The following is a 14,279-nucleotide window of genomic DNA, read 5'->3' as shown; positions in this document are numbered from 1 at the left end:
CTAATGCTGCTAAAGTGACATGATAGCCTGTTGGACACAATAAGCAACATTGTGGCAGCTAGCTTGCCTACCAAGGAATTAATGAGCTGGATGGCCATCCATAAAATAAGTTAAGGTTCCCTTTTGGCTGTGACAGACGAGGAAATGCTACAAATAGGAAATACACTTCCAGCCATTTATTGAAACCAGATGCTTAGTGGAAAGGAAAAAACACCTTAAATGGTACAACTGTAAAGAAAACTGGGGAAAAAAAACCAAAACGATGAAAACGCCATGATCAATAAAGTCCACTGCCTGATCACACCATGTATAATTTAGACACAGCTGGAGGACACAAGCAATTGCAGCTGGAATCTTTTCCAGCAGCAAACATTGGCTCTTCCTCCAAAAGTAGAACATTCTACTTTATGGAGACATCAAAAAAGATTGTCATTGTGCGCAAGGTTTGAAAATAACATGCCAGAACAAAGTATGTACAGGTCAGATGCACTCGGGATCTACTTTGCTGCTAATCTCATTGTCCCGAGTACATAGAAAGATGGATGAAGGAAGGCTTTTTCAGTGTGCATACCCATAGACTTGATGTGTGGGATGCTATTTGGGGACACAAGGTAGCTTAGTACTTTTCTGTTGGCCTTATTAAGATTTCGTGATTAATTCCATGTCTGCCACATCTCAAGAAAGTGGATAGACTTTGTACCCCAACTGGTTTGTTACTTCAGTGTTATCAGGTCAGTTGACCATTTACTTCTACCTGGGATCAAATATGACAACTTTTCTATGCATATTCTGTATCTAGTACCTGGTTTGGAGGCATCTCAGACTGCAAATACTGAATGCCCAGAGCTTATGAGGAAGAGATTTTTTAGAATTGTGAGAGCAGGATTTTAAGACAATTTTAATTTGTGCCTTTTTTTTTTTCCTGAGGCAATTGGGGTTAAGTGACTTGCCCAGAGTCACACAGCTAGGAAATGTTAAGTGTCTGAGACCAGATTTGAACTGGTGCTCTAATCACTGCATCATCTAGCTGCCCCACCCTTCTTTTAAATAACCATTCCATTTCCAATGCTTTGTAATTTACTGATGCAAAAAATACTAATAACTTGTGTATTGGTAGTTTTATAAAAATTTCATTTCCCCAAAGTTCTGATGTAGAGCTAGAGGAAATATCCTTAATTTACTAGAACAAGAGCGTAGCATTCAAGATCTGAATGAGGTAATAATGTAAAAAAACTGAAGGTAAATCTCACTACCTGTTTATACCAAAGAAGAATTTAATTTATCTGCTTAGCAATTTAAATTTCCCATTAATGTGCAAATTCTGCCATGCTGAAATATTAGTAAACTATGTGAAAGTTAAATTAATTTTTAAAACAGCAGCTTGGATTTGACCACATTTCCAGCAGTGGCCTCTTGGCTAACAAAGAATTACTTGCAAAAACCATTGTCATTAACATGGGTATTCACATGTAATGAGGATTTTCACAGCATTAGGAGTGAAGAACAAGTAGGTGTCTGAGAAACAGACCGGAGGTTCTTGTATTCACATCTCTCCTAACTTTTCTGGTACCATGAAGGGGCCAGGGACTCAGAAGCTGAAGCTGGGACCCAGAATCCTGGCTGCTGCTCACTAGCAGCATTCAGCCTCAGTTTCCTGAGCATACAATGGAAGTCATTCTCCCCCACATCCCTCACAGGACTTTAGAAAAAGTGGCGACTTAATTAAAATTGTGTAAACTGTACAAGTACAAGACCTTCATCTGCTGACAGTAGCGTAGAGAGCATGGGCTCCGACCTCCACTAAGCCTTCGGAAAGGGTTGTGAGGGGATTGGGCACAGGATGCTGGATTTTTGGGAAGGGGTTGGAAGGGACATTGATGGGGAAGGGGCTCCTTTTTAATGGTCAGGATGACTTAAAGGGGCAAGTTTCCCATGTCTGACATCAGCTAGGAGTCATTTGTATGAGAAATTTTCTTCCACAGTAATGTCTTTAGGTTATTTAATATCAAAGAATGCTCCATTTCCATCTGGTTCGCCGTGACCGTGAGGGCAACACAAGATTGGAGCTGCTTCTCCAGCTCTTCCCGGATCTCTGCGGGTGCCCCACGCAGCAGGTAGTCTTTGAGCAAGGCACAAGCCTTGGCCAGGTTGGGCTGGATCACTTCTGAAGTGCACTTCATCCTGCTCCGGTCACAGCTAGTTCTACAATCTGCACCATAAACACAGTCCAGGTCAGATTCACAGTGACGATCTTTAATTAACTCTTTGAGATTCATTTCTGGCACGATTTTTCTCATGTCCACCATTTTCAAATCATACTTATCATTATATCCCAAGTTTTTGGCACTCGTGTCACACATGAGGAAGTTTCCGTAGGGACCGTGAAAAACGTCTTCTACAAATTCTAGAAGTCCTATGGCTATTTTAGCCTTTCTAGGCCATGAGGGTGTGAACAACTGATCCATGGTTCTCCTGAAACCAGAGGGAATGAAAAGTTCAATTACCCAGGGAAGGCTTATTCCATAAAGAGAGGTGTAGTCCACTCTTTCCATCATGTAGAGGTCTCCACAGAAGCCCATTAGCTTTGGTGTGTGCTCTTTGTCCTGAAGGATGACCATGAGCAGAAACTCGTTGAGCTGAAGAAGGGCCCAGGCAGACTTGGCTTCGGGCAGGGAAACTCGGCCATCTTTGTTTCCGTCAGCCACTGAGAGGATGAGATTGACCAGCTCCGAAAGATTTCCTTGGTCACCCAACTTGGCCTGGTAATGACAAGAATTCTTAGCCACATTTAAAGATGATAATCATCAAAATTGCTAAGGTGCACACACACACACACACACACACACACACACACACACACACACACACTCAGCTGAGTTCTGAAACATCTGAGATACTTCTATTCTTGAGATAAGGGAAGCATTTGTTCCTCATGTAATGTCAGTATCTAAATTTCTACACAGGTGAGCCACCTAGTATTCATCATTATTCTAACCCACTTTTGGACGTCTCCCAATGTTGCTATGTGTGTTTTATGACATTTTTTTGCTTGGATGCTAGGTGAGAAGATGATGAGAGATGGGCCTGAAGAACTTGGTTATCTTTTTTATAAAGAAGAGGTCACTCCATGGTTGGCTTTTTGATTACTTTCTCCTCTTTTTTAGCTCTCCTTTAGCTTTTCATGCTTATTAAACATATTTGCAAGAAGCTAAGCATGCTAATGGCATACAACAGAAGCTTCATAAATGCTTCCTTTCTCTACTGAGAGGTCATTTCCACTGAACTGAGTACTCTGCTCATTTCCCACTATTGGAGCAATAGAATTCTGCCTCCCACTTCGTTTTTATAGGAATTTAAGGCATTCACTGAGAGAGACCATAAGGACAGCTTTTAAACTCAAAGCATATCTCAAGATGGATTTTTTTTTTGGGGGGGGTGGGAAGGGGGAAGAAGGCTCTTTGGCTAGGCAATTGGGATTAAGTGATTTGTCCAGGTCACACAGCTAGTAAGTGTTAAGTGTCTGAAATCAATTTGAACTCAAGCTCTCCTGATTCTAGGGCTGGTGCCCTAGAATCCCACTGCACCACTTAGCTGTTCCATCCAAAGAGGCAGTTGTTAAAAACCATACTTTGTCTTCTACATAAGTCATGCTGTTTTTACTACAAAAATTCACTGTTCTGTCAACTTTCCACAATACTAGCTTGTCTTATTTCAGTATTTAAGAAGCTAATTTCTTAATATATAAAATCATGTTTAATCAATCATATTATTTGTTGGAAAGTATTAAATTTTGTCTTAGAGCCATACTAGATATATTTCAATCCTGTGCCAAAACAGTTTGACCTCTAATTTTGTTTCAATAAAGGAACTTCCACTGGTCACCAGGAAGTTGGCCACCCATGAGGAGACTCATTTTGGCCACAGCAAATCTTGAATACCATATCCTTAATGCATAAGATCCTAGATTAGGAGCAGAAAAAGGCCCCTGGAGGCCTTTGAGTTTATCTCTTATTTAGATATTAGCATATGGAGGGTGACCCAGGTTAAATGACTTAATTGAGCTCTCTGCTAGTTAGTGAGGTAAGTAGGATTTGGACCCAGCGCTCCTTCCTGATTAAAGGCCCAACATAATGCTGCCTCTGTTACTTACCTTGCTGGCACATTGATAAGTAACTGCAATAATTACCCACCTTGAAACATCGATCCTTAAAAGTACAAGAATTTAGGGGCAGCTAGGTGGCACAATGGAGAGAGCACCAGCCTTGAATTCAGGAGGACCCTGAGTTCAAATCTGGTCTCAGACACTTAACACTTCCTAGCTGTGTGACCCAGGGCAAGTCACTTAACCCCAGCCTCCCCCCCCCAAAAAAAAAAAATACAAGAATTTAAAATGCTAAATCTTGGGTATTTATAATATTTTATTAGCATATATTATATGTCGTTTCACCCAATTAATTAGCAAAGTCTTGCAAATTAGAACAAAACAATAAAATTGATCCAAATCTTGACTTCTCTTATGTTCTCCCATCTTGGATAGTAAAATTACTGAGAGCAAAAAAAACCCAAAACCCAAAACAATTCTTGGAAAATACCTTCTCAGCAAACTTGTGTTACATTGTATACATTGTATAGTCAGAGGTGGCTTTCACTTGTTTGCCACAAATCAGTTCCATATCTTTTACTTTAAACATGTAACACCAGTTGTCAACATTTTGCTTGAATACTAGACTGGATGAGTTCAGCTTGAAGAAACTCAAAAGCTTCTCCCCAAATTGAAGCTTAGACTGAGCCATAGAGGCCAGAAACAGAATGTCCCCGAATGATTTCAGCTACATTCTTTGAAATTCTTACTCTGATTATAATGGTTAAGATCCCTTCCAGTTCTACTTGTACAAGATGTCTGATCAGTTTAGCACACGAGAGTCAGAAAATGTATTCTAGAAATTTAGGAAAAAAACAGCTAGAAGTTTTCTCACCAAATAGAGTGAAAGGAAAAAGGTTTTATGAATGTCATGCTTACTTTAAAGAGACTATACACCATTTCTTTGAATTTCTGGACTGTTGTTCCCCGAGTCGGCTTCTCAAATAAAACAACTTCTTTTCTTGGTTCCAATTCAGTCCCGAAATCAAGGTGGGGGGCTTGTTCCATCTGACACTTGACAACGCCCTGCAGATTTCCCCAAACGCCTAAATACATCTACGTGAAAAACATGAAAAGCTCGATGATTTTTTGGGGCTCACACATGAACACATTAGTCTGAAAATAATGACTTTTTCTTTGTCCTTTCTTTGCCAACAAAGAATTGTTTGAATCTAAGCCACAGATTTTTCTTTTTTGGGTTGTAAGTATGAAACACTTCCTCAAAACACATATAAGATGATATTTTGGGTGCAGAGTCTGTGATTGGTCTCTACTGAAGCTATATGGCTGTGTCAGCCTCTTTGCCCAGAATCTCATCACCCTCTTGGCACTAGGACCTTAAACCTGAAGACTCTTTCTTGACTTTTTGAAAGGCTGTGATCTGTCCTTTACAAAGTCACAAAAATGAAATTACAGATTGTTGAAATATTTGTAGTGATTTCTAATTGCTTTAGCAATCTTGTGAAAAATTAGGGAAGCTAAAAGAATTTGTAGTCATAAGCAGTTCTGCTCTACCCAGCAGACTGTGAGTTCCTTGGGATCAGGGACTGATTTTTGAGTTTGTATTCCTAGTGTTTAGCACAGTGCTTGGCACATAGGAGATGCTTAATAAATGCTTGTTGACCTGCTCTGTCATGCTAATATGAATTTTCAGTGTGGATTTGAAACCTATTCTGGCTATAGGGAAAATGATGGACTGAGAGTTTCATCTGCATCCCATGTTTATTCCTCCTATGCACACAGCACTTGCCTTAGGAGAGATCATCCTGTGCTTGGGCATCATATATTTGAGCAGCATTGACTACTTTTAAAAAATGGCAGTTGGTGTTAAGTCCCTATATTTGTAATACATCTCATTTGAAATAAAGGTCTGTCAGTCATAGTACTCTGTAATATTTAGGAATTCTACAGCTCCTTTCCTCATGGGAATATTGAAAATGATTAATCTGGATATTTAGAATATCTCACCCATCTGGTGGATATTACAGGTATAAATGTGAGAATTAGGAAAAAGATGGATGACTCATGTAGCCAGCAGAGAGCAAGCTCTGGAAGCCTGGCTGATACCATAATCTTTTATTATTCTCCCATTTTGTCGTGCTTGATGGAGTGTTTTTCCCAAATCATTTTTTTTCCCCCATAGTGATGAATACCTAAAATACCTGCATTAGACAGTATTACCTGTGACTATGAGAAGCCTCCTGGAAGGAAGGTACTTACTTCTCATCCTACGAGTGCTTTTCAGTCCTTTGCCTTACAGGAAAGACAGTTAACAAGGGAATTGCTCATCTAATAATATTGAGAAGCTTATGTCACGTTCTTAGCCCCACCATGCCTGTATAGGCAATGCAACTTGGTATCAGTCACTGAATATGAAACTTCCGTTACCTCTGAGGTCATTTAGTGCAACCCAAACTGAGTTATCAAGTAAAAGTAGTCCCCATTTATTATTATTATGTCTTTGAGTAGAGTCTAAGAGATCCACCATGCATTTGTATTCATACAAGTGAATAATTTGGTTAAAGGCCCATTACTAAATTTCTCAATCCATTACTATTAAAAAAAAAAAAAAAAAAAAGGACAAGATAGTAATATTGCTTTGTGGGCAAAGGAACAATCAAACAAATGAGTTAATTTGATGGATGCTATTAATGAAAAGGAAGTAAACATGAATTTCAGAAGCAATTTAAAGTTTTTAATATAGGCTATTTATATCATTTCGAACTGCTGGGAAGGACTTATTGGGATATGGATCATTTTCATTATTTAATACTGTCAATAAGAGAAGCTATCTTTTTTACAGAAGCAAATTCAAGGGTTTTAGAGTAAATTTGAAGCTATATCTGACACATTTTGTGTCTTTCAAGATTTGCTTTTGTTTCTTTTCCATTCTCTTAAATCAAGAAAAAAAATGGAAATGTAGTTCACTACTTTAAACATAGGGGAGGGACAAGATCACTAGAATAGATAGGGTGCTCTGAAAAATGGTTTTTAAGGTAATTCATTTTAGAATTTGGTTCGTTGCTCTTTGTGAACCCATTTGGGATTTTCTTGTTAAAAATCCTGGAGGAGTTTGCCCTTTCCTTTTCCAGCTCATTTTACAGAAGAGGAAATAGGCAAACAGGGTGAAGTTGACTTGCCCAAGAACACACAGCTAGTATTTGAGTCTGGATTTGAACTCGTCTTCATGATGTAAGGCCCAGAGCTTTATTTACCGGGCACCTAATTGTCTTCATTACAGTGGTAACTACTATAAATTCTTTTCTCATTTCTCTCTTTCTCAAGGTTGTTAGACTTTGAATTAACACAAGCTGTAAATATTATTTAGAGGAATAATGTCCAAATTTGCCAACTTGACATTTCAGGCCTCTCCCCATTGTGGCCCAAACAAGACATTCCAGCTTCTCTACCCATGACTCTTTACACATTCCATTCTAGCCAGATATGCCCAATTCTGTCCTGGCCCCAAGCTGTTCTCAGGGTTTAGAATATTAAAAAAAATTATGTCTTTCAAAATGTCTTTCCAGCCTTCAAGGCCCCAGTTAAATGCCACCTCTTTTATGAATCCTTCCCTGAATAGATGCACCTTGTCCTCTGGGATCCCCATAGCACTGATACTTCTCTCTCTAATTGTATTAATCAGCTCCTGTCTTACACTATGGAGTAATTTGTATATTTGTGTCTTCTTTCCCTTCACTTCTTCACCCAAGGTGATATAAAATCCTTTCTGGCAGCCACAGTTATTTTTCTTTCCACAGTGTTTAGGATACATGAAAAAATTTGCAATATTTAAATAATACTTTAATGTAATATTTTAGAAATCCTTTAAGCTTCTCTACCATTGGGAAAATAGGGTCCATAAGGAGCCTTCCTCTCTACTCTGCCTAGGGGCATCTAGGTTATTCTGTATGTATAAATAATTTATATGCAGTTTAACGTTTTAATTTTATTTCAGTGAGTAGTTCTAGTCTTAGTTTCAGCTTGTCAGTGTTACTATAATGTAGCTTGTCATCTACACCCAGAGATAGCACTGTGGGAACTGGGTGTGGATCCCAACACAGCATTTTCACTTTTGTTATTTCCTTGGATTTTATTTTCTTTCTCATTTTTTTCCTGTTTGATTTGAATTTTCTTGTGCAGCAAGATAATTGTATACATTTGTATTCATATATTGGATTTAATATATGTTTCTATTATGTTTAAATATACTGGATTACTTGCCATCCTGGGAGGTGGGGGAAGGGAGGAATTGGAATACAAAGTTTTGCAAGGGTTAATGTTGAAAAATTATTCATGAATATGTTTTGAAAATAAAAAGCTTCAATTAAAAAAAAACAACTATAATGTACCTTGGACAATAACAGAAATGTCACTATTGTTTTAAAACTGATTTGTATTTTCTTGTAATATAATCTATAATATTGGCACAACAGTAACAATAGCTAAAATTTGGTATGATAAGTGTAATAACAAGAGAATTTATATGGTGCTTTAAGGGTATTAAGTGCCTTATAAATCTTATCACATTTAATTTTTAAAAAAATTTATTTATTTTATTTTCCCTCAGATTCACTTAAAATAATTTTTAACATTTGTTTTTAAAACTTTGAGTTCTAGATTCTCTTGCTCCTTCCCTTTCCCTGCCCCTTCCCATTGAGAAGATACATGTAAAGTTATGCAAAACTTTTCCATAAAAGTCCCGTGCATTTGATCTTGACTACAATCCTGGGAGGTAGGTGATATTTTTTTTTTTCCATTTTATAAATGAGGAAACCAAGGTTGAGATGGGCTAAACAATTTGCCTAGGGTCACACAGCTAGTAAGTATGAGGCAGAATTTGAAGTTGGCTCTCTCTAACTTTAGTTCCAGCACTGTGTCTCCTAGCAAAATTAAAAAAAAGAAAATAAAAACAACCCAATTAGCAACTGGAATTTTTATTCAAAAAGTCCATACCTGATTGTTGGGTTTAGTTGATAAGCATTTTCCAAAATAAAGAGTTTCTTTAGCACAAAGGCTACTACATGCAGGCCCATCGATGACTCCGGTCTTGTATTTATCACACTGGAAAACGAAGAAGAGAGAATAGGAAGTTTTGGATAGGAAGCAACAGTCATGACACCATCATGGATATTTGTGTTTGGAGAGGTTTTTTGAGATGAGCAATATAAACATAAACACATTCGTGAGTCTGAAGACTTACGCTTTATCCATGGAATAGTCACGTGAGGAGACAGAAGAGTGGGAAGTTACATAGCACCTACAGTCCAAGCACTTCATTCCTTCTCAGTTTGGCACCATTGCTATAGATGCTCTCGGAGGTTCCTCCATTTATGATCATGGATGATGGAGAACTAAGAGACCCATGTATTATCCATGATCTCTGCTAAATCCTAAGCAAGGCTTCAAATGTCCATTCTCTTCTCAAATAGCTCCAAAGAAAACTTTGAATTGTGTGATATCTGTTGCCAGTGGCCAAGCACTGCCTTCTCTTCATTTCTCAAAGGTATCCTCTTTTCTTCCCTGGGTTCCCACTTAATCATGGCACCTTCCTCATTGCCCAGCATTGCCTAATTTGACTATCCTATAACTAGCCTGGTGGGCCAAGCTTTGTCATTAAAAACATACAGTATTCTTCTTTTTTCCATGTACAAGATGGCAGTCATGCCCTATAGTTTTCCTGGTTTTACTTCTCTCATTTTGAAATAGTTCGTGTAAGACTTATAATGTATCAATCAGTGGGCACCATTTGTTTTCAGCCTTTGTTATTATAAAGAATATTGCTATAAATATTTTGGCTTATCCTGGATCTTTCTTTGACCTTTTCTATATGTCTTGTTCTTTTGGTCAGAGGAGATGGGTATTTTTGTTCTCCTAGCCTAATTCCAAATTGCTTTTTAGAGTTGTTGGACCAATTCCCAGTTCCGCCAATGGTGTATTAATGTGTCCCAATTTTTTAAAAATGAAGAAAATAGAGTATGAAAAATGTAGGCCGGGAGTTGGAAAATTACTGTTGAGGGCCAAATCCATCCCCCTGCATGTTTTTGTAGGACCTGTGAGCTAAAAATGATTTTTACATTTAAAAATAAAGTTTTATATTAAAAAATGCAGGGGCAGCTAAATGGCGTAGTGGATAGACCACCAGCCTTGAATTCAGGAGGATCGGAGTTCAAGTCTGGTCTCAGACACTTAACACTTCCTAGCTGTGTGACCCTGGGCAAGTCACTTAACCCCAGCCTCAGGAAAAAAACAAAACAAAACAAAAACAAAACCAAAAAAAAAATGCAAAAACTTTTCTCTGTGAGCAGTAGTAAAAAGGAGAGGCTGAAGTTGGCTGACCCTCTTTTCAGATAGGAAGTGTTTGCCCAGCCTGAGGCCCCATGTTGCTCCTACATTCTTGATTGCAGCCCCAGCCAGATGAAAATGTAATTGGGAAATATTTAACAAAATATATAAAAAATACAATACGACAATTTACATTGCAAGTAAAAACTAAGTTAAAACACAGCTACAGAGATCCTTATGTATGGAACAGTGGCTCAGTTCCTATTTGAATTTTGAATCCACTGATGTAGGCTTCTGACTTTGATGTGGATGCCTGCAAAATTCCCAACTCAAATTTATAATTAATGAAACAACCTCTAGAAAAGGAAGTGAAAGAAAGTTGAAAACCTGGGAGCTAGATGACAAAAATACTGAGATGGTTCACCAACAAATTGGTGGGGCAAGAAAAGGGGGAGAGATAGTGGACTTACTAGCCAGAAATGAGAGGTTTGCCCTATTCAAGCAGGCTGTTTAACATACTGGTCTTTTCAGAACATCTTGCACATATGAATTATAATAACCAGGAAGAAGTAATGTATGGTAAAGAGATATACTGTTTCTAATTCTGTTTTTATTGAATTACTTTTCATCTTTCCTTCTTTGTGTTCCTCATTTGTCACTTTAATGGTAGAACAGTATTGCATTGTGTTGGTATGTTCCAAATTTTTCTATAAAACATTCACTCTCTAGAGATGAGGTTCTTGTTGTTATTGCCTCAGTGTTACAAATAAAGCAGTTCTCCATATATTTGGTATCCATACCTTTTTATTACCACCTTAGGGTAAAGTTCTTTAGCAGAATTATTCTTGGCAAGAATGATGATCAGTTTTGTGTCTCTTGCACATTCTCTTGTTTTTCAAACATATTGCAGCAATTTACAATTCTATCAAAAGTGGTAGAGTGATTGCTTTCTTAGGTTCATCATTGTTGGATTTTGTACATTTCAATTTGGGGGGGGCTAATTTACATGTAATGAGAACCTCAATTGTTTTTCTAATTATTATGTTTTCAAAATTAAAATGACAATGTTTATTGGTCTCTTTTATAGATCTTCAACCCTCTTTTTTGTATGTTATTTTCTCTAGAGAGAATATAAGCTTCTTGCCGTCAGAGACTGAATTTTTGTATTTGTGTCAACAATACTTAGCCCAGTGTATGACACACAGTAAGTGCTTACTAAGTGCTTGTTGACTTGAGAGGAGAAAAAAAAGAATTTGAGTTTAGGAGATTTTAGTTTGAAATCTGGGCCTACTGCTCCTTCATATTGTTATATCTTCATTTATCTCTCTGCCCCATCTATAAAATGGGGGGATTATCAAGATGGCTTTGACCATTCTTTCCCTAAATTCTATATTCTGTGAACACCATTTAAAAAAAACAAAGGACAACCAAAGTTGGGAGTAGGAGAGAATGTTCACTACCTCCATGGTAGTGAACAATTGTTCAATTGTTTAAAGCCTAGCATAAAGTAGGCACTTAATTAAGTGCCTACTTTATGCTAGGCTTTAAATTGGGATACAAAAATAGCTCTGTGACTGTCTTCAAGGAGTTTAAAATCCCATTCACAGATTTTGACAGAATTGAAAACACACCTGTATAAATACGTAATTTTGCCAGAAGAGGGCACTCTTTCCTAATGAATTTTTATACATCAGTCTTTTATGTTGCTATCCCTTCTTCCAGATGGCAGCTGAGCAGATAGAGGTAGGTGGAAAATAACAGAATTGCAAGCCAATAAACAACCCAACTTATGTTCCATGATATGTCTTGGGCAAATCACTCAGAAATCACATTAAGTATAAATGTTTTACCTTTTTTTTTTTAACTGATACATTTTATCTTCTATAAGTCATTTCCCAACATACTAGCCCTGCAATGAATGAAACCCTCTTTTGTAATCAAAAAACATAAATTTCAAGCAAGAAAAACTCCGTTCTCCTTAAGGGTGAGGCAAGGAAAGAAAGAATCTACAGTAGTTTATTTGTTTTCAGTCATGTTTGACTCTTTGTGACCCCATTTGGGATTTTCTTGGCCAAGATATAGGAGTAATTTGGCATTTCCTTCTCCAACTCATTTTACCGATGAGGAAACTGAGGCAAATAGAGTTGTTACCTCAAGTAAGTAATTGATTTTTTCTGCAACGCTGCATACCCATGGCCCCTCGGTTTTTCACTAAGGAAACAATTTCCTCATCTGTTTTCTTGGACTAAGATTGGTCACTTCAATGATTATGAATCCAACTTCTTTTTGCCATTATTTTCACTTAGATCATCAGAGTCAGTGTGTTCTCCATGCTCTGCTTTCTTCTGTGATTCTTTTACAAAATTGAAGTGAATTCTTTAAAACTTCTTTATAATTCTTTTGAAATTGATATTTAAAGTCAATGTCTGAGCAAGCTGTCAAACTCCCTAAGTAGCCCAATTCTTAGTTCTAATTATAAATTGCTGCGGTTCTATTCCATTCCAGGGGTTCCTGTGCCTATCTGACTGTTGGTCAATAATTGTTACTGATGGTGATGAGGTAGGTGGGCCCTTTCTGAATTAGCGGGGTATCTCAATGGTGGGAATGACAGACCTGGAGTCAAGAAGACCTGAATTCAAATGTAGCTGTGGACACTAGCTATGTGACTCTGGGAAAATCATTTGACCTCCATATTTGTTTCCTCATCTCTAAAATGGTGGTAATAACAGCATCTACTTCCTAGGGATATTTTGTAGATCAGATGAGATAACATTTGTAAAACATTTAGTATAGTGCCTGGCACATAGTAGGTGCTTAATAAATACTTATTTCCTTTCCTCCTTTCCCCATTTTCCATAGAATTCTTTCCTCAATAATGGCTGTAGGGGCTAGTCTGGAGGGTGCTGCTGTTCCCAAGGCTCTTGGGCTTAGGGTCCTGGGCTGTCTCCATCAAAGGCTGAGGGTGAGATGAGGGAGATGCTGGTGCTGGTGGTTTGACTTTGGCTGGGTCATACTAATTTATTAGGACATTAAATTTATATGCCACAATTTGTTCAGATCTTGGCCCAGTAACAAATATCTGCTTTGGCTTTTACGACCCTGAAAGTGCTGCTACAAATAACCTGGCATCTAAGATTCTTTTCTTCTCTTGATAATTCCAGACTGTTTTCCAGAAGAGATGTACCAACTCACAGCTCCATTAGTAGCTTTCCTGTCTTCTCATATCTCCTTCAACACTGATTAGTTCCATTTTTCATCATCTTTCCAGCTTGATAAGGGGGAGGTGAAGTTTCAGTTTTAATTTGCAACTCTCCAATTATTAATGACTTGGATTTTTTCCCCTCACATATTTGTCATCTGCCATCTTTTCACTTGCCCCCAATATCTTGATTTTTAATGCTCACTTCCCATGATGAAGTCCCTAAAGAAAGCCTTTTAATATCTGTCTTTTAATTAGAATGATTAAAATTAATATTAACATTTTAATTTCCCAAGACTAAAAGTGCATTTTCAGGACTCATGTTCCTTTCTGGGGCAGAGTAAGTACTGAAATTAAAATGATCCTATTGACAGAGACTGGGTCTGATGTCCTGGGGCATGGTATATATACATCCACTGTGCAGAATACCATAGCAGACCCAGCAGGCAGACTAAGGGCAATACTCAGAGAGGGACATGTATCCTGGGTAGCATGTATGCCAGGGCTTCTGACTACTTACCTCAGTACTAGACAATATTCTGAATATTAAAAAAATCAAACCAAACTAGAGTTTCTTTAAAAACAAATAGTTTTGTTTTAAAGCAGTATTCCCCCCCTCTCCCCACCCCGAGTTTTCATGCCTATGGGTTATCAACA

General features: G+C 37.8%; 1 protein-coding gene across 2 annotated transcripts in view; it reads right to left on the bottom strand.

Annotated features, from left to right (window-relative positions):
- Window positions 1-163: 163 nt before the first annotated feature.
- The window catches only part of DIPK1A (divergent protein kinase domain 1A), a 106,839-nt gene continuing 92,723 nt past the window's right edge, over window positions 164-14,279 (bottom strand). For both annotated transcript variants that reach the window (XM_074266221.1, XM_074266222.1), the window contains exons 3-5: window positions 9,095-9,202; window positions 5,021-5,197; window positions 164-2,759 (exon numbers count right to left, since the gene is read on the bottom strand). In XM_074266221.1, the coding sequence (XP_074122322.1) occupies window positions 1,947-2,759; window positions 5,021-5,197; window positions 9,095-9,202 (1,098 nt within the window). In that variant the 3' untranslated portion in view covers window positions 164-1,946. The remainder of the gene's footprint in view (window positions 2,760-5,020; window positions 5,198-9,094; window positions 9,203-14,279) is intronic.

The sequence above is a fragment of the Sminthopsis crassicaudata genome, chromosome 4, assembly GCF_048593235.1.
Source record: "Sminthopsis crassicaudata isolate SCR6 chromosome 4, ASM4859323v1, whole genome shotgun sequence".
Lineage (NCBI taxonomy): Eukaryota > Metazoa > Chordata > Mammalia > Dasyuromorphia > Dasyuridae > Sminthopsis > Sminthopsis crassicaudata.
The sequence above is the reverse complement of the archived record's forward strand: the minus strand, read 5'-3'. Positions and strand labels throughout refer to the sequence as shown.